Source organism: Carex rostrata, chromosome 34 (genome assembly GCF_964058835.1).
Source record: "Carex rostrata chromosome 34, lpCarRost1.2, whole genome shotgun sequence".
Lineage (NCBI taxonomy): Eukaryota > Viridiplantae > Streptophyta > Magnoliopsida > Poales > Cyperaceae > Carex > Carex rostrata.
In genome coordinates this window covers 3,666,938-3,694,052 of record NC_135951.1, presented here as the reverse complement: position 1 = coordinate 3,694,052, position 27,115 = coordinate 3,666,938, and the positions used below count along the sequence as shown (strand labels likewise).

At 33.2% G+C, this 27,115-nt stretch overlaps 2 protein-coding genes across 3 annotated transcripts in view; one reads left to right on the top strand and one right to left on the bottom strand.

The window, feature by feature from the left end:
• The window catches only part of LOC144548975 (uncharacterized), a 125,476-nt gene extending 105,023 nt beyond the window's left edge, over positions 1-20,453 (top strand). The window contains exons 1-2 of one of the 2 annotated variants that reach the window (XR_013509514.1): positions 19,289-19,402; positions 20,029-20,453. The gene's annotated coding sequence lies outside the window, so the exon portion shown is untranslated. Of the gene's footprint in view, positions 1-19,288; positions 19,403-20,028 lie in introns of those variants that run through there. The other variant, XM_078297714.1, reaches the window with a different exon arrangement.
• Positions 20,454-21,489: 1,036 nt separating this feature from the next.
• On the bottom strand, positions 21,490-22,796 carry LOC144548972 (putative LRR receptor-like serine/threonine-protein kinase At3g47570). The gene is made up of 2 exons (XM_078297709.1): positions 22,373-22,796; positions 21,490-22,015 (listed from the first exon to the last, which is right to left on the bottom strand). Exons 1-2 carry the CDS (start codon positions 22,794-22,796, stop codon positions 21,657-21,659), a joined length of 783 nt encoding a protein of 260 aa, XP_078153835.1. The 3' UTR covers positions 21,490-21,656.
• Between the last annotated feature and the right edge of the window lie 4,319 nt (positions 22,797-27,115).

Below are 27,115 nucleotides of genomic sequence, written 5' to 3'. Positions count from 1 at the left end.
ATATTGAATTGTTGTATGATATTTGATATTATATTCGAATCGAGCTATTATTTGATATCATATTATATGTTGATATTGAATTGTTGTATGATATTTGATATTAGATTCGAATCGAGCTATTATTTGATATCATTGGTACTTAAAAATAAAGAATCATCACATCATCAAATTGTTATCAGAGATCACGATTAAAGTTAATTAAAAATACATAATCATATAAATTTTCTATTAACATGTGTTTTAATTTTTTGATAATTATTATTTTCATTGATATATTTGTTTCTTATAATATGTCTCCGTTGCAACGCACGGGTATGATACTAGTCTTAATTTGAGAGTCTATGTTGCTATCCAACTGTTAGGTATGTATAACAACATCTAAGTAGAGTAAATATGCAGTACCCCAGATCATCAAGTTACATTTTTAAGTATTACAGGATCTCTTTTAATTATTGATACAACCATACTTATATATTCACAATTATGTTACATAAACATAATTGGTGCACCAGTGAATATAACCTAATGTAACACTCAAATGATCTTTTCTTTTATCTAGAATCTCTTCATTCCAAATCAATTGTTATTCAGATATGTTACATTAGATCGTATCATTCATGATCATTGGCAACATTCCAAAATAACTAATTGAAAAGAAACTTCAAGTATTTAGTAAAAAATCGAAGAGTACTATGAGATCCTTTTGATCTCGCGGGTCTCACACAACAAAGAAGAAGAGATCATATCTTCTGTTACCCTGTTGGTCAATTGCACATATGGTATGAAACATATGTTACGGTATTATTCTCCATTTCTTATGGAGCGTATGTCTAATTTAAAATCCAATACCGTACAAGTGATAGTTCAGATATACATAATATCTAACTTGAGTCCACAACTCTACTTATCATATAAATTCAATAACAGGACTCCCACTTGGCATAAGACAATTAAGGTGAATAGTGGGTATTTCACCTTCCGTCATAATAATATATTCTATGACCTCATCTTGATTCTCTATCAAGGCGATGTATATTTTAAACACTTGCTCTCACATTTTGTATCATGTCTAGCTTAAAATCAATCTCATTTCTATGTCGTACCAAGACATAGAAGCGATTGCCTGTGTGAGAAGGCCAATCAACTATCTGACATACCTTTCATTTTATATCTCATGTGTTATGCTAAAATCACAACAACTGTTATGATATGACTTAATATAAATTATTTAATATCTAGCATAACACTTCTAGTTTTACAATAACTGTGAAATAATTTAATAATAATAATACTTATAGATTAAAATCGAAAGATCACTAAGTTTCACAATCATCATTTAATTCTATAAATTTTATTATTATTAATTATTCACTGTGTAAAACTCCCACTGAAATTATACATTTAATATATAATTTTAACAAACAAACCAAAATTTGTATAAACAGAGTAAAATAAAATCCGTACGGCCAAAAAAAATTCATGGCTAATAAAATATATATATATATATATAATTTAATATAGAGATGGGCTATGGTGCATTGCAATGCATGAATCCCCTTATGCATTACACTATAATCACGGATTTAAAGTCCAAACGACCGATCCGAACCGTTAGATGTTTAATCCATATTGAAATGTGCTTGGAGACCAAATTTTATATTTTTTGGAATTTTTTTACTATTTATTAAGCATTTTTGAAAATTGCTGTTTTGCTGTGAACAGTAAGAAACAGTAAAATTTTCTAGACCATCAGATCAGCGACTTTAAAAATTGCTTAATAAATAGTAAAAAAATTCCAAAAAATGTAAAATTTGGTCCCCAAGCACATATTAATATGAAGAATAAGATGAACGGTTCGGATTGGTCGTTTGGACTTTAAATCCATAATTTATAGTGCAATGCACAAAAGGGTTCATGCATTACAATGCAACATAGCCCATCTCTTTAATATAATATATATATAATATAGATAGTAGAGGTGGGCTACGGTGAGTTGCGAAGTAAAACGCGTTTCTACTTCACGCCGTATTTTTATTTTGAAAGTCCAAACGACCGATCCGAACCGTTACATGTTTAATCCATATAAAAATGTGCTTGGAGACCAAATTTTACATTTTTTGGAATTTTTTTACTATTTATTAAGCATTTTTGAAAATTGCTGTTTTGCTGTGAATAGTAAAAAACAGTAAAATTTTCTAGACCATCAGATCAGCGACTTTCAAAATTGCTTAATAAATAGTAAAAAAATTCCAAAAAATATAAAATTTGGTCTCCAAGTACATTTTAATATGGAGAACAAGATGAACGGTTCGGATCGACATTTTGAACTTTAAAATCGCAAAATATGAGCGTGAAGTAAAATAGTCGCTTTACTTCGCAACTCACCGTAGCCTACCTCTATATAGTATATATATAATATATATAAACAAAAATTCCAGTTGCAAAGAAAATTTTTTATCAACTTCGGTTTTGTAGTATATATAATCTATAGAATGAATAATAGAACAAGAAATAGCATGTGGCATAGTGGTAAGGTTCAAGCCCCAGCGGCTTCAAAAACGGATCTATTTTTCGCGGTCTACAAGAAAGTTATGGACCAAGTTTATTTAGTTTGAACCGGTGCATACAACCTCTCCATTTCTAACAGTAATGGACACATCCATTAGCGCTGTTTGAATTAAAATTGGATTTCATACAATCCGGAAGTATAAAAATGATCCACACTATTCATTAACCGTCCAATCCGAAACAAATGGTTCATTGGACGGTTATAATTTATTTGAATCAAACAATTGTCCAACCTAGTTGTACAAGATCCGAAAATCCAATTTAATGCCTTCTAAAGATATGCACTGTTTTGCATCTCTAATTTTGCAATGCATCTCCAAACGATGCAAATCAAAAAATCTCCAAAACAGTGAATATATTAAATACGTTTTTATAAAATAAAATTCGTATTTAGATTTATCAAATATACCAAAAAAATATTTGTAAATCAAATCTTAATACAAACAGATTTACGTAAAATAATTCTAATGTTTTCGAAAAAATTATGAAACAGATTTACATAGAATAAACAATTCTAATATTTTCGAAAAAACAAAAATTAGAATACGTAAAATATGTTTTTCAAAAACAAAAAAATATTAAATTTATGCTAAACTTGAAAATGCATAAACAAAATAATTGTGATTAAAACCAGAATACATGCCATCAACTTGGCTTGATACCAATGTTAATTAACGGATAAAACTTACAAAATACTCCGTTAATCACTAGTGGAAAAACTGAAATCAAGATCGGCTTATCTGAATCGGCTGTAAGAACCAACCGATACTAATACCTATCAGTATCGGTTCTATCACTAAAACCAATACTAATAGCGATTGAAACCACAGCACAAGAACTAATTGCATCGGTTCTTAGCTTAAAAACCGATGCTGATAGTACTATTTATTTGAAATAATTCGGATTACTATCAGCATCGGTTCCTAAGCTAAGAACCGATGCTGATAGTGCTTTTTTTTTTAATTCCATAAAAAGATATATTTTTTTTTAATTCCATAGAAGAACCAAGTATATTTTTTTTTGATTCCACAGAAGAACCAAGAGTCGATATCAAATACTTCACTTGCTCTCTCTCTCTCTTTCTCTCTCCACACTCCAAAAAGTCGGCAATGGCGAAATTATCTTCGGACGACATAGAAGGCGAAGGCGAAATGGCGAAGCGGAGAAAGACTAACGAAGGAGGAAAGACTTTGAATATTCCGTCTTCTCAAAATAAAATCAAAGAAGTAAAGACTTTGAATCCTCCATCTTAGAGTAAAATCAAGGGGCGAAAGACTTTGAATCCTACATCTCCTCAAAAGGAGACTGGAGAAAAAAATGAGATAGCCACAATCCATACCGACTTTCTGGAGTGCTCAATTTGTTTCAATCTCATGTACTCTCCAGTTATTAAAAAAAAAAAAGAGCAAGAGAGATAGAGCAATTTGTTTCAATCCATACCGACTTTTTGGAGTGTGGAGAGAGAAAGAGAGAGAGAGAGCAAGTGAAGTATGTGATATCGACTCTTGGTTCTTCTATGGAATAAAAAAAAATATACTTGGTTCTTCTATGGAATCAAAAAAAAAAAAATCTTTCTATGGAATTAAAAAAAATAGCACTATCAGCATCGGTTCTTAGCTTAGGAACCGATGCTGATAGTAATCCGCATTATTTTAAATAAATAGTACTATCAGCATCGGTTTTTAAGCTAAGAACCGATGCTGATAGCACTAGTGGAAAAACTGAAATCAAGATCGGCTTATCTGAATCGGTTCTTAGCTTAAAACCGATGCTGATAGTACTATTTATTTAAAATAATGCGGATTACTATCAGCATCGGTTCCTAAGCTAAGAACCGATGCTGATAGTGCTATTTTTTTTAATTCCATAGAAAGATATATTTTTTTTTGATTCCATAGAAGAACCAAGTATATTTTTTTTGATTCCATAGAAGAACCAAGAGTCGATATCACATACTTCACTTGCTCTCTCTCTCTCTTTCTCTCTCCACACTCCAAAAAGTCGGTATGGATTGAAACAAATTGCTCTATCTCTCTTGCTCTTTTTTTTTTTTAATAACTGGAGAGTACATGAGATTGAAACAAATTGAGCACTCCAGAAAGTCGGTATGGATTGTGGCTATCTCATTTTTTTCTCCAGTCTCCTTTTGAGGAGATGTAGGATTCAAAGTCTTTCGCCCCTTGATTTTACTCTAAGATGGAGGATTCAAAGTCTTTACTTCTTTGATTTTATTTTGAGAAGACGGAATATTCAAAAGTCTTTCCTCCTTCGTTAGTCTTTCTCCGCTTCGCCATTTTGCCTTCGCCTTCTATGTCGTCCGAAGATAATTTCGCCATTGCCGACTTTTTGGAGTGTGGAGAGAGAAAGAGAGAGAGAGCAAGTGAAGTATGTGATATCGACTCTTGGTTCTTCTGTGGAATCAAAAAAAAATATACTTGGTTCTTCTATGGAATTAAAAAAAAAAATATCTTTCTATGGAATTAAAAAAAAAAGCACTATCAGCATCGGTTCTTAGCTTAGGAACCGATGCTGATAGTAATCCGAATTATTTTAAATAAATAGTACTATCAGCATCGGTTTTAAGCTAAGAACCGATGCAATTAGTTCAGGTTCTGTGGTTTCAATCGCTATTAGTATCGGTTTTAGTGATAGAACCGATACTGATAGTCGCTATTTAGCTTTTTCCAAAGTCTGATTCTTCACAGAATCAGTTTTCTTTCTTCCTCCGTTGGTTGGCGCAGCAGCTAATTTAGTGGGCATTGATCAGCTAACTCACTCTTCTTTTCTCAGGTTCATTAATTGATTGATCATTTCTTTTCTCAAGTTTGATGTTAGATCTAGCACCATTTAAGCTCTAATTCGGCTCATTTTATAAACCCTAATCTATCTTTTAGGTTTTAATACATTTTTATATTTGAAGCTTTTCTTTATTGTGAAGATGAGGAAATTCATGAAATATATGAACTTTTGATATAACTATATTTGCACATTCATGCTATATATGAGCTTTTGATATATACCCATATATACCCTAGCATGCATCATATATATGTTATATAGGATTTGGCTAATATGCTATATATGGGTTGCATATATAGAGGCCTCCCATGCTACGGCTCAATATTTGAGTTTTCAAAACCCTAACGGTCGATCCGAACCATTCATCTTATTTTCCATATTAAAATGTGTGTGGAGACCAAATTTTACATTTTTTGGAAATTGCTTACTATTTTTTTAGAATTATTGAATATCGCTGTTTTTTATGGTCCAGATTTGTCAGAAAATCAGCGATTTTCAATAAATCTAAAAAAATAGTAAAAAATTTCCAAAAAATGTAAAATTTGGTCTCCAGACACATATTAATATGGACAATAAGATGAATGGTTCGGATCGACCGTTAGGGTTTGGAAAACTCGAATATTGAGCCGTAGCACGGGAGGCATCTATGTAACCCATAGCACCGTAGCCAAGTCCATGTTATATATATATACATCCCTTAATTAGGTTTTGATGATTTAATTTTGTAGTTTGGCTATTATTGAGAGATTTGGTGCAGCGATTTTCATCTCACTCGGTACGGCATCTAAAAAAGTTGTAAGTATAACATAAAACTCATGTTTAATTAGTTTTGTGCATGAATGTGTATTTCGATAGCTAGACTAAATAGATTTGTATTACGTATGTAGCTAGAGTATTGTCTTATGAGCCACAACCGAATGATTAATGCCTTTAGGTCATGATACCCGTTCAAAATTAATCCATTAGGGATTAATTTTGAATAGTCCCCGTTTTGGGACTGCTCTTTGAATACTTCGTCTCAATTAGGATGTGACCACGTGTTAGTCGTGTTTTAGTATTTAAGAAAATTTTTGCAGCATTTCTCCTTATTAGTTCCCCGAATACTCGGGGAACTGAGGGGAAATGCTGCCGAAATTTTCTTAAATACTAAAACACGACTAACACGTGGTCACTACTGAGACGAAGTATTCAAAGAGTGGGATAGGATGGTAACCAGGCCCCATGTAAGCCCTATTGTGAATAGAATTTAGTACCCCAAGCTTGTTCTAAATTAATTGTGTTCTACTATAATTGCAGATGGACCGCAGTTGGATGTACGAAACATCACGTCTATCGGATGAATATACGACAGGTGTCGAGGAATTTATTAGAGTTGCTATGGAAGATATGGCGAATAAGGGGAGTACAATGATGTCTTGTCCTTGTCGTGATTGTAACAATGGTCAAAAATTATCCAACCCGAACCAAGTGAGGAGCCATTTAATCCGTCGTGGATTCAAGCAAGGATATAAGTGTTGGATATGGCATGGTGAGAGTTTTCCAACCGACATAGGTACTGGTACTGAGCATCAGCAATACCATACCGTTCGAGATGAGGGGAATGACTTACGGGGATTGGAAACCGACGTAGGTACTCGTACTGAGCAACAGGAGTATCATACCGAAGAAAATGATGATATAGTGGTAGATAAATGTGATAATTTTGATCAAATGTTACGTGATATAGAAGAGGATTTTGATAATGATAAGCAGTATTGTTTGTTTGAGAATTTGTACGAAGATTCTAATAAGGAATTGTATCCTGGTTGTTCTAAATTTTCAAAATTGAAAGGTGTATTAAAATTGTATAACCTTAAAGCATCTAACGGTTGGAGTGATAGAAGTTTTACTGAGCTATTACAAACTTTAAAAGAAATGCTTCCGGAAGGAAACGAGATAACACCCAATGTTTACGAAGCAAAGAAAATATTGTGCCCAGTTGATTTGGAAGTTCAGAGAATACACGCGTACCCAAATGATTGTATATTATATCGAAATGAGTACGAAGACCTTCATGAGTGTCCAAAATGTGGCGCATCACGTTACAAACCAAAGCAGATTGCCAGTGATAAAAGTGATGATCGTAAACCGAATAAAGGACCTCCTGCAAAAGCATTGTGGTACCTCCCCGTAAAACCGAGATTCAAACGTTTGTTCTCAAATGCTAAAGATGCGAAATTACTGCGTTGGCATGCCGAAAACCGGAAGAAAGATGGGAAATTACGGCACCCCGCTGATTCTCCTCAGTGGAGGAATATTGACAGAGAGTTTTCTGAATTCGGACGTGACCCTAGAAATCTAAAGCTTGGGCTTAGTGCAGATGGAATAAATCCGCACAGTACCATGAGCAGCAAGCATGGCAGTTGGCCGGTTCTACTGTGCATTTATAATCTTCCGCCTTGGTTATGTATGAAGCGCAAATACATCATGTTGACCTTGCTCATATCAGGACCCAAACAGCCCGGGAACGACATAGATGTGTATCTAGCTCCATTGATTGAGGATTTAAAAGAATTATGGCAACCCGGAGTGCAAATGTATGATGCATACAGCAAAGAGAAATTCACTTTACGGGCCATGCTTTTCTGCACCATTAATGATTTTCCGGCTTATGGAAATTTGTCGGGTTATAGTGTCAAAGGAGAGAAAGCGTGCCCTGTTTGCCTGGATGATACAGTCGATGTGTGACTACCCAACTCCTCTAAAAATGTGTACATGGGTCATCGTAGATTTCTTCCTGCCAACCACGCACACCGAAAGAGAAAAAAAGAATTCAATGGAAAGACCGAGAATATCCGAGCAAATTACCCGTTGACCGGTAAGCAAGTTTATTCGCGAGTAAAAGATTTGAAAGTTCAATTGGGTAAATTTAAAAAGAAGGTGGTGAGAAAGAAAGGGGCTCCGAAAATATGTTGGAAGAAGAGATCAATATTCTGGGATTTATTAGCTTATTTTTAAATTTTTAATGTTATTATTTTAGTAGCTTATTTTATTTTATATTATAAGTAATTTTTAAAATAGCTTATGTACTACTAATAACACACACATAAACATCCTTTTTTTAAAATTTTAAAATAAAAATACACCATCATAAATAAAAAGCACAATTTTAAATTAATAGCACTATCAGCATCGGTTCTTCAGCTAGGAACCGATGCTGATAGTAATCCGCACAATTTTAAATATATAACACTATCAGCATCGGTTCCTAGCTGAAGAACCGATGCTGATAACACATAATCATGCTTTTTATATTTTAAAAAAACAGATAAAATACAAAAATAAAAAATAACAAATAAACATTTTCTTTATATTTAAAATGACATACACATTCTTAAATATAAAATTACACATAAAAATCCTTTTTTTAAAATTTTAAAATAGAAAAATATAAAATAACACATAAACATCATTTTTTTTATATTTAAAATGACATACACATTCAAAAATAAAAAAGCACTATCAGCATCGGTTCCTAGCTTAAGAACCGATGCTAATAGTAATCCACATTTTTTAAATATATATCACTATCAGCATCGGTTCTAGCTTAAGAACTGATGCTGATTTCTATTAGCATCGGTTCTTAAGATAGGAACCGATGCTGATAGCCTTCCCTCCCCAACCGGCGCCTCTATATTTCTAAATTTCTTCTAAGTTTTCAAAACACTCAACACACTCAAAACACTCAAAACCTCAAAACCCTCTCCAAGCCGCCGTGACCTAGCCGTGCTCCGCCTTGCCGCGCTCCCTCTCCACACTGCTGATAGTGTTCCGTCTCCTACTCCGTGACCTAGCCGTGATCGACCAATCAAAACCGTGACCTAGCCGGTGCTCCGCCTACATTCGGCTCCGTCTCTCCCTCTCAATCTCGGGTTAGTCTTCTTCTATAAATTCGATTTATTAGGGTATGAATGTGCTGATTTTGTGTGTATACCAAACTTTGAACTAACAGGGACCATTATGCAAAATTTTGGAAGTGCGATTTTGAGTGTTATACCAGATTTGAACTAACAGGGTCCATTTTGCGAAATTTTAAAAGTTTAGGGGTTCATATACAAATTGTGAGATTGTTTAGAAATTAAGAATTGGTTAGAAATTGTTTATTAGAAATTGTTTAGAAATAATTCGGGTACCAATTTAATAGATTAGGGTACCAATTTAAGAGGTACCAATTTGAGAAATTTAATAGATTAGGGTACCAATTTAAGAGGTACCAATTTGAGATTAGGGTACCAATTTAATAGATTAGGGTACCAATTTAATCTATTAATAGATTAGGGTACCAATTTAATCTATTAATTAGGGTACCAATTTAATAGATTAGGGTACCAAATTGTTAGAAATTTGATAGATTATAATTGTTGGTACCAAAATAAATGTTGTTAGTAATTGTTGGTACATTATTGGTTTGGATTTATTTGTTGATTTAATTTGAAATGGTTTGAAGTTAGTTTGGATTTATTTGGACTTTGAATTTATTTGGACTTGGATTTATTTGGACTTGCAAATTCAGATATGGAAAGCAATAGTGAGACAGCCTCGGCTAAGAAACGAGGAAGAGGGCCTAATGCAATTAAGGAGAAATTTAACGAGAAAGTGAAACAGCTGGAAGTTGACAAGTTAGGATGTGTATGATATATAATTAATTTAGGATGTGTTTTATTGATAATTAATTTAGGATGTGTTTTATTGAAAATTAATTTAGGATGTGTTTTATTGAGAATTTAGGGATTTGTGATAATTTGAAATTTCGGCCAGCTAAATAAATATGGAAGCTGGCCATTTATTAAAAAATATTTTTTAAAAATTCAACAGAGTATCGGTATCGGTTCTTAAGTAAGAACCGATGCTGATAGTGAATTTCTGAATTTAAAAAATATAATTTCAAATATATATCTGTATCGGTTGTACTGTACAACCGATGCTGATAGTGAACTTCTGAATTTAAAAAATATAATTTCAAATATATATCTGTATCGGTTGTACTGTACAACCGATGCTGATAATATTTTACTGAATTTTAAAAAATCTAATTTACAATATAGATCTGTGTCGGTTGTTAATTACAACCGATGCAGATAGTAACTAGTAGTATCGGTTGTAACAACCGATACAGATTTGTTTAGTATTTGTATCGCCCTCATCAGAATCGGTTGTGAACCGATACTGATATCTGTATATAACCGATGCTGATTCTATTTTTTCCAATGCAGATCTTGCGAGCGTAGCAGTATCACTGGTTCTGCAAGGAATCACAAGCCGAAGCCGGAAGCCCTGCGTTTTCCACGACCTAAAACCTTCAAGTATTAACAGAGTACTCCTTGGTGCTCTCTACCTTTTCTCTCTATTTTTGGCTGTCACTGTACATACGTTTTTGTACTGATTATTAGTTAGAGAGAGACAGGTATGGATGGTTTATATAAAACCAATGCACCTTTTCATAATGGGTTTGCATCTATTCATAACGGGTCGGGTTTTTAGATTCCCATAATGGGCGTACCCTTTATTAAATCCAACAAATTACAATTCGGGGTAGACAAAAACTCAAATATATAGTGCTTTAAGCTTGTTTATCGAAATTCAGGGGTGGGCAATTGACCAGTACCCCTGGTATACTATAGATCCGCCTCAGCAATATGTTGCACAAACAAAGAAGTTCACTACTAAATATTGTTCTCAACAATAAAACATGACTAATAAATTAAACCTAAAAAAAGACAACCTCAACAAGTAATTCAGCATTTCATCCATCCAATTGCAAAAATATTACACATAATATCACGGAGTAGAGGACTGGGAAAGGATTTAGAAATACAAGGTTACTTGTTCCGATTTTCCAAAAAAAAGAGAAACAACTTGAACGTACTCACGAGGATTAGAATTTCCAAAGTGTTTTCGACATAATTTTATTTAGATGTATATATATATATATATATATATATATATATATATAAACAGACTTTTTGTTTATATACATATCTTCAATTAATTTTATTGTCCAGGCGGCTTCTAAAACAGTATCCATTCATAAACCCCAAAAATTATATACATGTCCTCAATTTTGTTTGTGTTGTTCCTCCTCCCTCTTTCACCTCTTCCGTGTTGTCTACTAAAGACTATGAAATTGTGCTCCTCAAAATAAAGAACAAATTAGGCGACCCTGACAGTCTCAGCTGGTGGGTCAAAAGATTGGACTACAATGTTCACCCACTATATTAGTGATCGATCCACTACATTAGTGCTCACTTACTATATATAATGAATTCCAGCAATCATTCTTTGGTAGTATAAGTCGTCTGACACTGACCATAACAATAAATCATGAGAGTTACCGGAGACTGATTATTAGATCCGAACCCTAGGACATACCCGACCCGATATGAAAACATGCAAGGAAGGGAAATGTTGCATTGCTCTATCACAGAGTACATCCACTACAATATATATTGGAATGGGTTTTCTCTCTCACAGCGTGCTGCTCTTCTTATAGTTAGTTAAAGAGAGATGTATGTATGGTTAGAAAGAAGTTGACCACAATATTGTCCCTAATGAGTCGTTATAGTACTGACCTACTACAATAGTGATCCATCCGGACTTTGTATATTTTGTTCTCCTATACTGTAATTAAGCTTTTACTACTAATGCGAAGTTGCATCACAAACAGACGTGCACACATGCGCACACACCATTAATTTAAGTGACAAACTAAGAAATTTTTCTAATCTATATGCTTGCCATTAAGCTAATTAAAATTTTTTTTTCCTTTTCTAATAAGCAAATAAATTAAGGAAAAAAATAATATTCATATCCGCTTTATTCATCGGATACAAGTATGATAATCACGTAAATGGATTGTATCGAGACTCTTCATTAATATCAAAATTAAGAATTATTACAAATCTGTATTTTGTGTGGACCTGCAAATGCCATGCAAAAATATAAATTTTTTATTTTTACCATTTAAGAAAAAAATCTTTTAACCATTTTATTTTATTTTTATTAGGTGTCGCAAGTTTATACTACCGAACCAGAAGGGAGTTTCCGATAAAAAAAATGAAAATATATTAATTTTTTTTATTTCGTGATCCTTTATTTCTCCCCATGCAACTGGCATTAAACGTGCTCCTTTGTTGAAATGTAGTGAAACCCACCCTTTAATCTTTCTTGAAATAAATAAATAAATAATGTAGGGGGGCTGTGGGGCACCCGTTTTAAAAAAAATATTTGGAGTGACCTTTGTACGTAAAAGAAAAAAAAAAGTTGCTCCACAATTTAAACCTACAAAACCAGTAATTTGTTTTCGCAGGTTTAAACTGCGGACATGATCTATATCGAATTTTCAAGAAGAAGTGGTTATTTATTTTTTATTTTTTTTGAAAGAAGGTAAATAAAAAAAAAATCGTGCAAAAATTTCCAAGCTAGCTAGCTAGCAGGATGCACAACAATAAATTCAAGTCTAGATCAACATAGCAGTATTTATTGCAGACATGTATTTTTTTTTTTTTCCTGTCGGACGAAGACTTCAATAAGAGTAGACTAATTATGAATTTAGTCCAATTCAAGCTTTCTAAATTTTGTAATTTGCTACAAAATGGAGCTGCAATTTTAAGACAATATTTTCATCTAATTTTCATATTATGGAGAGATACAAATGAATTTTTAGTGACAGTTTTTGTTTTATTTTTACATGGTTGGTCAAGTATTATCAGATATGTAACTTTTATTATATTCATGGATTGGAAAATCGGCCAGGTCCAAGTTGACTCGGCCAAGTTAGAACGGTATCGGTCGGCTCTGAGCCAAGTTTCGTTTGAGTGTCACGCCCATTCGATTTTTCCAACAAAAATAGGTTGAATCGTGTTGACTCGGCTGAGTTATCTGATTATTGATGCGAGTCAGGCCGAGTCCTTTGGTTATTTTACGTTTTTCCCTGATAATTGTTGATCTATGATTTCAAATCACAAAAAAAAAACAAATCAAATTATGCAAATATAATTTGAACTAGAAAAAAAACTTAACACATATGTTGTCAAAATAATCCTACACTAAATTTATGTTGCTAATGTAATTTTGCTCTTCTATGCATAAATTCTAATTAGCTTGTTCTTACAGGTTACAATTTCAAGAGTTGGAAACCAAAATTCTGCGAAATCAATAATGTATATTAGCAGTGAAATCAATAATGAAAAACAAGACAAGGATGAAGCAAGCATTTTACTTGATATATTTGACCAAAATTCTGCGAAGGAGAGTTGCATACAGCTGGAAAGTGAGACATAGCAAACTTGCATATAGCTGGAGACAACATATTTGACTGTATGTGAATTGTTTAGTTTATTTATAAATAATGCATGTGACTAGCTAGTATAGTAGTGCGTTGCTGTAGTTTAGTTGATCTATAAAAAAAGTGTTTTCTATTTGTAATACTTGTATTATATTATATAATTAATGAATTAGTTGAGTGTAATATTTTGTTTTAACATATATTTTTTTACTATTTTCTTATTTTTTTTTTTTTTGCTACAAAACAAGTTTCTGCCTAAAAAAAATCTGAATTTTCAATTCCAGTAGATACATCTTTCCAATTCCGAGTTTGATCAGAAACCATGCTTTTATTCCAATTTTTGGTGCTCCATATATACTCGTTCAATTTCATGTTTTTTTTGTTCTTTTGATGGTGTTATATTTATAATTTATCAATAAAATGTAAGATTAGAAGTTTGTTTTTTTTGTTCTTTTGATGGTGTTATATTTATATTTATATTTATAATTTATTCTTTTGTGTATATAACCGATCCTGATTCCATATTTTCCACTAGTGAAGGATTCCCAAGTTGTCATCATCTTATTATCCTGTTATTTTATTTGTTTTTCTTGGTATTGGTACTGTGTTTAATTAATATCTTTTGCATGTTATTTACTGGGGGTGGCAACGAGTTGTTAAAGTGGGTCAAACTCAATGTTCACCCATTACATTAGTGATCCATCCACTACATTAGTGCTCAGTCAATACAATCATTCTTTGGTAGTATAAGTGGTCTGACACTGACCATAACAATAAGTCATGAGAGTTACCGGAGACTGATTATTAGATCCGAACCTTAGGAGATGCCCAACCCGTTATCAAAACATACAATTGGGTGTTGACTTGAGCGTGGACTTGACTATGAGTCTATGAGGCTCTCAAAAAATCTCTGCCTTATCTTTGATTCTAAAGACATCTTTTAAGTGACAGCATCACAGCAATCTCTTTTATATCAGATGAGAAGTCCAACCAAGGTCTTTTGAAGTGGTCCTTACATAGGTGTATGGTTTTTTTTAATTGATTTAGATGGGCTTGGGCTTGGGCTTGGCCTAGGGGCAATTTTTGTTCACCAAATCTACGGCCCGGTTACTCAAAAAATGGAATGGCTGCCTTGGAGTGTTGTAAAACCTAATATATGAGATAGTGTAGCATGCATGTGCAATAACATAAGGTGTTGTTACTTGAAGATTATTTTATTTATTTCTTTATTTAAGTATTTCAAAATTATTAAAACTGGCAGTTGAAATTCATATATTTTCTCTTTTCAATTACAGTTACTTTACGTCTGTTGCTTATCTCTTCTTCTCCAACAAAATCAATACTACAATATGTTTCATATATCTTTCACAATAGATTGTGAACCTCTTATTCTCTTTCATATCTCTCATGGTCTATCTCCTCGTTTTTTTTTTTTTTTGGGAGGGGGGAGGTGAAACTTCATTGACTGGTGATCGGATCAGTCGCTGATACAAGTCGTTGAAGACCGATTTTGTTGTAGTGACTCTATGGAAAGAATCGCTGAAATGCTTTTCTTTTCCAATTAAACTTTTCCATGGAACAACAACTACTTTTTTAGGATTGCAAATAGGACCTTTTTGTCTACAATTTTAATCTTACTATATAGTTAATAAAACCATGGATGAATGGTGATGGTCGTGCCATGTGGACCCCGCTGGTCAATGAAATAATTCTTATGTTTCAAATTTCAGAATCTAAATAGTCAATCATCGACATATCCAAATCATTCAATTAAAAGTTAATTTAATTATGATCAAATTGATATTTTCTCTAATTAATTTTTTTCAAATATTAATTATGTAAATTTCGTTTTATTTATTTTTAATTATGGTTTACGATTAATTAACAAGGGATTGGCTAATATCAAAATATTTGTTCCGGAGCTGTAATGCAACCAATTAGTTTTTCGATTTTCAAAGTCCAACAGTTGATCCAAACTGTTAGATGTGATATTTATATAAAATGTACTTGAAGATCAAATTTTAATTTTTTTGCAAAATTTTTACTATTTGTTAAGATAGTTTTAAAATCGCCTATTTAAATAAACAGTGAAATTTTTTTTTGATCATTGAATACACTGATTTAAAACTGAGTTAATAAATAGTAAAAAATTCCTCAAAATGTAAAATTTGGACTCATAGCACATTTTAATATAGATTGAATTTTGAACAATTTGAATCGCCTGTTTAGACTTAAAAAATATAAAACCAAAATGTTTGTTCCATGGCTTAGAAACAAAAGTTTTGATATTAACCAACCTCAATTAACAATATATACAAATATGCATTATATATCTTATCACAAATTGACTACAACTGACAGTTAATTTCATATATGTAACTTGACAACCCACTGTTTTATTATTTTTGTAGGATGGGTAAATAACTTTCATATGAATAAAAAATAATCAAATCCGATTTACTTTTTTTTTTTAATCACAATACATATTTATAAGCTTTATGTTGTAGCATTGATTGAGTTCCGCATTATCTGAATTAATGTCATTTAAAAAAATATTTCGAATATAATACAAAAATTATTGATATAAAAATATTTAACATGGAAAATGATGATCATTAATATTTAAAAACATTGACAAATAAAGTTTACGCCTAATATAAAGTTTGCGGACTACAAAAATTAGTCACATCAAACTTTACGGCCATTTTTATTAATACCCTTAACAAAAAACTTAATTTTAAAAATGTCATTTTGTACCGTTTTTTGTCAAAACTACCCCGACCGCTAGGCCCACGGGCGGCCCAAAAATCCAACCAAACCGCTCGTGGCTGGGGCGACCCACGGGCTGTTTTTTTTTTTTTTTTTTTTGGAGATTTTAGTATTTTAATTTAAATAATTTTGTGAAGAAAAAGTTTTTTTGTTTAGAGTGTATGCCAAAAAATAAGCATTTAAAAATAATTGAAAAAATAATTGAAAAAACACTGTTGGATATTATTCTCATTTTATTGAGTAAGCATTTAAAAATAATTGAAAAAAATGTTGACTCGGCTAGACTCGGACAGACTCGGCCAGACTCAGGTTGACTTGGCCTGAAAATCGGATAACTCGGCCGAGTCAAACACTGTTCAGCCGAGTTTTGCTGAAAAACCATGCAAAACACTGTTCAGACATGGACGTGAGACTCGGGTGAAACTCGGATTGGACACGGCCGATACCGAGTTGACTCGGAATCGGCCGAGTTTCCAAACCATGCATTTGCGGTATGATACAAGAAAATATTTAACTTCGAGGATTCAGCTTCTTTGAAAACTGCTATGCCCCAATCATGCCTCCACATTGGAAAATAATTAGAATTCAAATTTTAAAATTCAAATCATAAAATAATTAGGTATGATAGAAATTATAATATTTTAATTAATCCCCTTAACAATCAATTCATTTGAAATCTTTTCTTTTACCTTTTCTGAATTATATTTCTCGCAAATTTTTGTTTTTATAGGCAACTTGTAGCACGGATGCGGCTAGAGAAGTCTTTCTTAGGGGGATTAAACAAATGCCATGCAATTCTCTAATCAAAGTTCTGTGTCAATTTATAAATTATTACTATATTTGCATCTGTAAATTTTTCTAAGTAATGATTATTGAAACTTGTAGGGGTTGATTCAATTTGAGATGATCCATGTATGGTGGGACCAGTCACATATTGACTTTAGATTCGATAATATCTAATGTGATAGAACCTCGAACTGATGAATCTATACCTTTATGCTATTAAGAACGGGAAGAGATCTCTATGTTGTTTTTTGATGTGAGTTATCTTTTTTATAAACAGTAATTGAGGAGTGATGCTATAGTACTTTGCATAGTGCGGATCGGCCCATATTATGGATTTATATCTTTGTTTTTAAAGTTCAAACTGTTGATCTGAACCACTCAACATGATCTTTATATGAAAATGTAGTTGAAGAATGAATTTTTTTTTTCAATTTTCTGACTATTTTATTAGATAGGTTGAAAATCACTACTTTTGTATGGTTCGTAATTTTTAAATTAGGTGATTTTCTGCCTGCTTATTTTAAAAAATAGAAAAAAAATATAAAATTTAATCTCTTAGTACATTTTCATATGAAAGTCATGTTGAATAGTTCGGATCAACTATTTGAACTGTGAAAACGAAAATATGAATCCATAGTATGGATCAATGTGCACTTTGCAAAGTACCATAGCCTCACTCATAACTGAGATCTTATATTTTTATGTATAGTTTGTCGACCTCTATGGAAAACCCGCACAGATTAGAAAGGTGTGGGCCCAACACTACATACTTTTTCCGAAGGAATCACGAAATGCATTCCCCCTAACTGATTCCACTAGCAATAAAAGAGCAAAATTAGAAAAAAAGAAGCCCATATTAGGAGAAAAGGAGGTGATTTTGCAACCGAATTTGGAATCAATAGTAGTATAGTACTGCCAAAAACTCAAATTCCAGAATCAAAAACCAACTTTACTGTTCCTGAACCTGAGAATAATTTTAATACCAATAATAGTATCGATAATAATAGTGATGTTGAGAAAACCGACCCGGTAAGAGCAAATCTAGAATCTGAAACTATAGACCCGAAACCTGACGAGTCTTTTCAAATAAACCCAATTAGGTCTGCTAGCCCAATTCAGGGCGAATGCTTGAAGTCAGAAGTGGAATTGGGTCAAAATCGACCCGTTTCGAATCCAGACCTGGCAAGACCAAATAACCCAATACAGATGTCACAACAGCCAACCAGACATTTCCTACAGGAGCCTTGGCACAATCTTTGGTTAGTGTTTTTGTGCATTTTGCACTTTCCTTGTTTTTTATTTTTTTTATTTTAAGAGTCTATTTGTCACAGGTGCTTGCTTGTGCGAATATAGCTCGTAGCGTACCCATAACTGTAAATTAAAATGTATTCTTTAATAGATAAGGGTTAATTTAATAGAAAAGCTCCCTTATCATTACATTTAATAGAAGTTCTTGGGCATATAACCCTCATTTTTTCAGTTGACAACGGTGAATTTAAAAATTTACATCTAAATTATTTTTCCTTGGCAAATCTCCCCTATCATTGTTGTGCATGAAAACTATATTATGTTCTCATTAGATAAGTGATTAGAGTTAGAATTTTAGAGAGGTGAGATGAACAATAGGAGGAACCTTGGAGAAATTACCTTGGTCTGAGCTCTAGGGTTTAGGGTTTAGGGTTTAGGGGCTCATGCTAGTAATGGGTGTTTGTAATTTTCAAAACACTAGCAACCAATAGTTTCTTCTGCCCTTTATTTATTATTTTTTTTTTGGTTAAAACCCCTACTCATATAAACTGAATCCAGTTGTACTAACAGAAAAAAATGATAGAATGGAGGCGTACAATCAGGGAAAGTGTGTCCATCTCAGATGTGGCAACACAACCAAAACCAACTACAACAGATGTACTATTGCCTCCAGTTACAACAACAACAGTTACAGCAAAATCAGTTACAGTCGAATCAATCCTCGCCTAGCAACAACTCTTTGCACGAGAAGCAACCGCAGTTTCAGCAACAAATGATGTATTACTAGCAAATGTACAAATGTACCAGATGTATTTGCAGCAGTCGATGCAAGTTCAACAGCAACAGCAGCAGCATTGGTACCAGTTTCAGCAACAACAGATGGCACTGGCCAATGCACCTTTCTCTCAGGTCTTTAGTGTTTATGTTATTTATTGTTTTTTTATTTAAATATATTTTTAATTTAAGTGAGGCTATGGTACTGTGCATAGCATAGATTGGTCCGTACTACAGATCAATTTTTTCACTTGCAAAGTACAAATAGTCGATCTTAACCCTTCAACATGATTTCCATATGAAAATGTACTTGCATATCAAATTTTACATTTTTTTAGATTTTTTTACTATTTTTTAAGTAGGTAGAAAATCACTTGATCTAAAGATTCTTGACCATTTAAAAGTAGTGATTTTCTACCTATCTAAATAAAATAGTAAAAAAATTCTAAAAAATGTAAAATTTCGTCTCTACGTACATTTTCATATGGTGATCATTTTGAACGGTTCAAATCGACTGTTTGGATTTTAAAAACGAAGATATTGATCCATAGTACAGACTAATATGCGCTATGCATAGTACCATAGCCAATTTGCAAACAACCAGCAGTCTAACCAAGGAAAGGAGATACCAGTAGTCTAATTTATGGTTATTGCATAAATTTTTTATTAATCTGTTTATAATTTAAATTATATTTATGGGGTATGGCACATGAGTTAATTCAATTTTTTTATGAATTTTATGTTCTTTCAATTGTTTGCAGGATAAAGAGCAGGTAGCATCTTCGCATCCGTCAACTCCTATCAAATAACCTTTGTTTTGAACTGGATATGTGAGGCAATCAGTGGCTTGTTTTATTATTTTTGTATTTTTTATCTTGATTGATCTAATGGACTCGGTTGTAGTTTAGATGGAATTTGATGAAATATATTCATGTTTTGGAGATGATTTAACAAATTGCATAGGGTTATTTAAAAGTTGTGTCAATTTGCGCTTTCTAACATTGCAGTTTTGACTTTGTACAGCGCACAGGCTATAGAATCAAAACAACATTGCATATGCTTAGTGTGCTGCATGAAGCCAAAACTGCTCTGTTAAGATATTAACCCAGATTTGTGCTGGGTTTGTAATATCTTTGCATTTGATTTTTAACTATTGGTAATTAAATAATAATAACTCAACAAAACAATTAGCACATCGAATCTAACAGGAGTAAAGTTCCCAAAAAAATTTAACATTAAAATATCATAAGTATCTTAGTGTTAAATTTTACATGATGCATGGTTTATCATAACAAATTTTAAATTGGGTATTCAAAATCAATAATTTGAAATTACTTTTGTAATTGGGATATCACTTCTCTCCCAATTAGTTTGACACACAATTAATTCTTTAATTGGAGGTTGTGCTGTTTAAATCAGTAGAAATAAAACCCAAATAGTGTTGTTGTGCTGCTCAAATGAAATCAGTCAAAATGTACTAAGTTCATTAAATAAAGTAGCTCAATTGGAAATTTCTTATTTTCTGTTAGAATTTTGAAATTTTCTTTTTTGCTTGATCATTTGCTGTTGAATCTATTTTATCTGATTTTTGCATCTCAAATAGCTAAAAAGTGTAAATCATCTTGCTTTGATAATTAAAAACAAATTTTAACATATTTTGTAAATAAAATAAAATAAAGGTCCTTTCTGAAATTTTTTATTTTTTCCCACCTAAATCACATGCATATCTAATATCGAATAAATAAAGTGTTTTGTTTGACTACAATAAGACATCCTTTTGACTGTTATTACAATCACCGCGTAACAATCACGTGACAGCAACCAGCTTGCATTTTAGTTTTTAAGCTTCATGAATTAGCCTTGTGTTTTAAGAGTCGAGAATCTTTATTGGGCCTTGATTCTCAGTCAACCCACTGGCCCATTGTCAGAGAAGAGAAAGGAATTCATATGACCTAAGATACATTATTTTTTGGGTTTGAATCTGTTCCGTTCATTACATATTAGCACAAATCTTAAAGAATCCATGTGCATTAAAACATTGCTGGGATTGATCAGGATTATGATCAGATGGTCTGGATTGAAACTCAAACGGCGAGGCAATGCAGAGGATCCAGACTCGAAGATAGTAGGTGCATCCCCACAGTTTTTGAATAATTGTTGAGTTTGGAATTCGGATCATCCAATTAGAATCTGATTCAATTCAATTAATTTGAAAATTCATAAAATTGTTTTCAAAATCATATCAATTTTAGCCGTTACTTTCAACAATTCGTTATTACAACATATATACTACAACAGCATAAATTACCACAACCGCTGTCCAATTTTACATATAATACATATTTAGTGGATCCCTTTCTCTTCTTTTTCAATCCTTTTTTCTCAGTCTCTATGACCTAAGCAACTTTGTTCGTGTTGAGTTCAACTCCTTGGTAACATCTTTGATAGAAATACGCTCTTTTGGCGACTCTTTGGAGCACAGAAGCCCGCATTGAATCACTGAAACCAAACAACTATAGACATTTTCAGGTGCATACAAATTGTGTTTTCCATCATTTTCAGGGAATAATTTGGGGTCGACTATGTCCATGACTTGGTCGGGGAAAACCATCTCAACTTGCTTCCGAAGGCTCAAACCATCTCTGATTCTCTCATCAGTTGGACTTACTCCTGTGAACAACTCGAGCAGAAGAACTCCATAGCTGTACACATCTCCTTCTACCGATGGCCGACCACCCATCCCATACTCTAGACAATAAAAAGTTAATAGTTACATCCCTAAATTTAATTAGTACAGAAGCACAGTGAGCTGTTTCTCTACCTATTAACATAAGTCTAATTCACCTAGTTTGAAAAACATGGGTCACATGATTTTTTAAAATTTTATAGCCCAAGACAGTAAATTAAAAAAGTATAGGTAGATAATAAAATTCAGTCTCAATCATGTCACTATAAATGAGGCAATAAATATTTTTTCCTTGGGCCTCGCCAGTGGAATAGCCTTGGCCAATTTTTTTTCTTTGAACCTTAACAAAGTCTATAAATAATTTTGTAACAGCAACATAAAAAAAATACTTCTCAAATAATATGCTCTGCTATATATACCTGGAGGAATGTAGCCAATAGAACCCTTAATTCCACCGGTGCTCGACATTGATTGAGAAGGCATGGTATCAGGTCGAACCAAAAACCTTGCTAATCCAAAATCACTCACATGTGCAGTCATGTCATCATCCAAAAGTACATTACTAGGTTTGAGATCACAATGCACGATTGGTGCAGTTAAATGGTAATGGAGATAATCTAGCGCTACCGCCACATCAAATGCAATGTTCAATCTCTGGATCAAGCTGAGGGTTCTGAATGGCCGATCCGTACATGTATTTGGATGCAACCATGTTTCCAAGCTACCATTTGGCATGAACTCAAAAACCAAAGCCTTGAAATCATTACCTTGGTGGTCAATGCTACAGCACAAACTCAACACTTTAATAAGGTTCCGGTGTCTCACATTTTTAATGCCTCGCATTCAGATAAGAAACTTCTAGAAGTACTGTGTTTCTCAAGGTTTAACACCTTCACCGCAATAGTTGTCAGTTGTCACATTCTCGATGTAAACTTCTCCAAATGAACCTCTTCTAATTAGATTATTCGGGGAGAAATTTTCTGTAGCTCTAAGAAAGTCATTGTATGAAACAGGCTGTAACCCATATTTCAAATCTTTATCAGATTGTGGTTAGTTTTGAGGGTTGTTTCTAGTATAATGGATCACTAACAAGCAAATGATTGCAATTATGCAAATAAAAGAACCAACAATAGAACTTATGAGCACCATGTTTCTTTGAAAGTGATGTTTCTGTGTGGAAGGTTGTGAAATGCAGTGTGACAAATGCACCTGAGGTACTCCACCACAAAGCTTTAGATTCCCTCTTACATCTAGACTACAAGCATTCTTGAAAATGCCTTCTTCTGGTAATTCTCCCTCGAAATTATTGAAAGAAATATTCAAATATTGCAAGTTCATTATACCCAGGAATTCAGGGACTCGACCAGAGAGCAAGTTGTTAGAGACATCAAGGATTTCCAGCCCTGTTAATTTGCTCAAGCTGGATGGAATTGTTCCTTGGAACATATTGCTATCAAGATAAAGGGCTTGAAGTACCTGGCATCCATCAATTGTGCTTGGAATCTCTCCACTCAACTTGTTATTCGAGAGATCAAATGATTGCAGGTTTTTCAAGAGACCAATTTCTGGTGGCAACATGCCAGTTAGATAATTGTGTGATAAGTCCAAACTGATGGAAAGAGAAGGAAGACCCATGATTTTTTTGGGAACTTCACCTACGAACTTATTATTTGAAAAACTGAGGACTTCTAATAATTTCATGCTACTTAATTCTGGTGGTATACCCCCTTCTAATACGTTATTTTCTAGATATAGCAAGGTCATTTGGGTGAGGTTAGAAAATGTTGATGGGATTTGGCCTGAAATCATGTTATTACTCAGATCTAATGCTCCCAATTTGAAAAGATTACCAATTTCTACTGGAATGCTGCCACTGAGAAACATTCCGTCTAGGTAAAGCCCATTTAAGTTATTGAGTTTTTCGAGCTCTGCTGGTATGCTTCCAGAAATTGGGTTACTAGACAGTGAGAGTTCAAGAAGACTATTAGAAAGGTTTGTTATAGAACTGGGTAACACTCCTCGTAGTTGGTTGTTGTCAAGTTGTAAAATTTCTAAGAAAGTACAATTTGTCAAAGCATCCATGAAACTCCAGTCAAGTTGTCTCTTAGCTTCTAGTTGATTAAAAGCAAAAACAACTGTTTGAAGATTTTGTAAGGCTCCAAAGCCAAATGGTATCACGCCACTGAAGTAATTATTACTTAATTCAACACTAATAAGAGCAGAACAATTGGATATGGATGGTGGGATTTGTCCTTTGAGTTGATTGGAATAGAGGTATAGATATTCCAAGTTTGGTAAAGCATTGCACATATCGAAAGGGAGAGCTCCATGAAGCTGGTTATTACCAAGATTCATAATAGACAATGTTGATAGGTTGTAAAGGGAGTTTGGTATTTCACCCGAAATGTTGTTATCATAAATGTCAAAACTTTGGAGGTTTTGTAATTTCCCGAGTTCATCTAGGATGAATCCACTTAACATGTTTTCGTAAAGAGCAAGTTGTAGTAAGTTAGTAAGGTTACCCAAGCCAGGTGGAATGTGACCACTAATGTTATTGTGGTAAAGATAAAGAATTGATAGCTTGGTAAGGTTACCTAAGGTATGTGGAATAGAACCCATGAAGTTATTATTGTAAAGGTAAAGTTCTGATAGATTAGTAAGTTTGCCTAAATCATCTGGAATATTGCCATAAAAAATATTTTGGTCAAGATAAAGATATATTAGGCTACTAAGGTTGCCCAAGGTGGAAGGAATTGATCCTGTGAGATTATTGACAGATAGTGATAATAATTGGAGCTGTGGGATGAGACTGAATTCCAATGGTATGCCTCCTGTGAGGAAGTTATTTGCCAGATCGATAGTTTTAAGTTCTTTGCATTGCACTAAGTTAGATGGGATGGTTCCATGGAGATTATTATTTCTCAAATAAATAACTTCTAGATTTGAACAATTACTTAGGGTAGATGGAACGCTACCATTGAGAAAATTTACACTCAAGTTGAGAAAACGTAGCCTACCCAAATACCCGATCTCTACCGGGATGCTTCCTTCCAACTGGTTATTAGAGAGACTCATTGTTTGGAGGAACGTGAGGTTTGCTAGAAATGGAGATATATAACCTGACAAGTTTTTGGAGTCGAGAATGAGAGCAGTCACTCTATTGGGATGGTGCTGGTCACACAAGATGCCTTGCCATTGACAGTGGTGCAGTGACTCGTTCCATGAGGAGAGAACTCCAAATGGGTCATCATGTATTTGGGACTTGAAGGAGAGAAGTGCTGATTGATCAGTTTTACTAGTGGTTACTATGGCAGCGAGAGAAAAGGGGGATAAGGTTAAGAGACTTAAGAGGAGGTGAATAGTGAGCACTCTATAACAACGTTCCATGATTTGTGAAATGATGGCAATGGATTTCTCTCTCACATAGTTCTGCTCTTCTTATAGTTAAAGGGACATGTATGGTTAGAAAAAAGTTGACCACAAGATATTCCCTCATGAGTCGTTCTAGTGCTAACTGCTATTCCATCTTGTATGGACGTCTTATTCGAAGTTTTGTTTTGAATGGTAAGTAGAAACTGACTAGCTGCGAAGTAGATATTGATTATTTTTGTTTTCCTTCTAACCGTGAAGATAGGTTTGGAGAAAAATAGCTATGAAAGTTGAGACATGGAACCGGAGTTGTGGCTCATTTTACATTGAACGCACTGATAGTCTTTTGAATATGACTCTTGCTTAAAACACGGTCTAAATTCAGAATATGAAAGCTGGAGATGACTGCATATGAAATAAATAAAATACGACAGGAGACAAAAATATATTCTAGTGAACACAAAACACACATTACTCATATAAAAAGATATATATATACAGTGTTCAATATCGGTGGTGTAGCCAGAATTTTGATGAGGGGTGGGCAAAAACAATGAAAAAACTACAAATTTCATCCAAATATTTAATGTTAATTGTATTTCTCTTCCATGTCCTTATCCAATTAAAAAAAATAGTAAATAAAAATGTAGAAGGAAAAATAAAGGTAAGAAAAAAAATATAAAAAAAATTCAAACACAAATAAAAACACACAAAATTAAGAGAAATGGTGGTGTACTAGATTCCTAAATGGAGAGAAAGAAGAGAAAAATAGAAAGAAATGAGAGTAAATAGATGGAAATGGAGACATCTTATTCATATAAAAGATGGAGCCAGCTCTTCTCTCAATAAATCTCACATATTGCCTCTTTATGTTTGATATTTTATTTTATAGACATAAGTCACATAATTTCATTACAATCTCTTTGATGGCTCATGTGCTCACATATTTTCTCTCGGGAGTACTTGAATATCCAAGATACAAAATTAGATATGAAAAAAAAATTACAAAATTGGAAAATGAAACGAAAATTTCAAGCTAATTACTTGCAGTAAAAGGAAGAGGGAGTTAAGAAGAATACATTTGCACCTTTTCACTGCAGAGGTGGGCAAAATTTACAATTTGTGGTAGGCAAAAACTCAAATATATAGAGATTTAAGCTTGTTTATCCGAATGCAGTGTCCACCCCTCATATATTGTAGCTCTGCCTCTGTGCACTATGTTGCACAAACAAAGAAGTTCACAACGAAATATTGTTCTCAACAATAAAACATGACTAATAAATTAAACATAAAAAGGACAACTTCAACAAATAATTCAGAATTTGATCCATCCAATTGCAAAAATATTACACATAATATCACGGAGTAGAGGGCTGGGAAAGGATTTAGAAATATAAGGTTACTTGTTCTTATTTTCCAAAAAAACGAGAAACAACTTGAACGTACTCACGCTTCAATGACGAGAAATAGAATTCCCAAACTGGTGGGTTTATTGTCCCGAAGTGTTTTGGACATTATTTTATTTAGATGTATATAAATAGACTTTTTGTTTTATATACATATCTTCAATTAATTTTATTGTCCTGGCATATCTTCAATTAATTTTGTGATGTTCCTCCTCCCTTTCACCTCTTCCGTGTTGTCTAGTAAAGACAATGTTCACCCACTATATTAGTGATCCATCCACTACATTAGTGCTCAGTCAATACAATGTATTCCAACAATCATTCTTTGGTAGTACAAGTTGTCTGACACTGACCATAACAATAAGTCATGAGAGTTAATTACCTGAG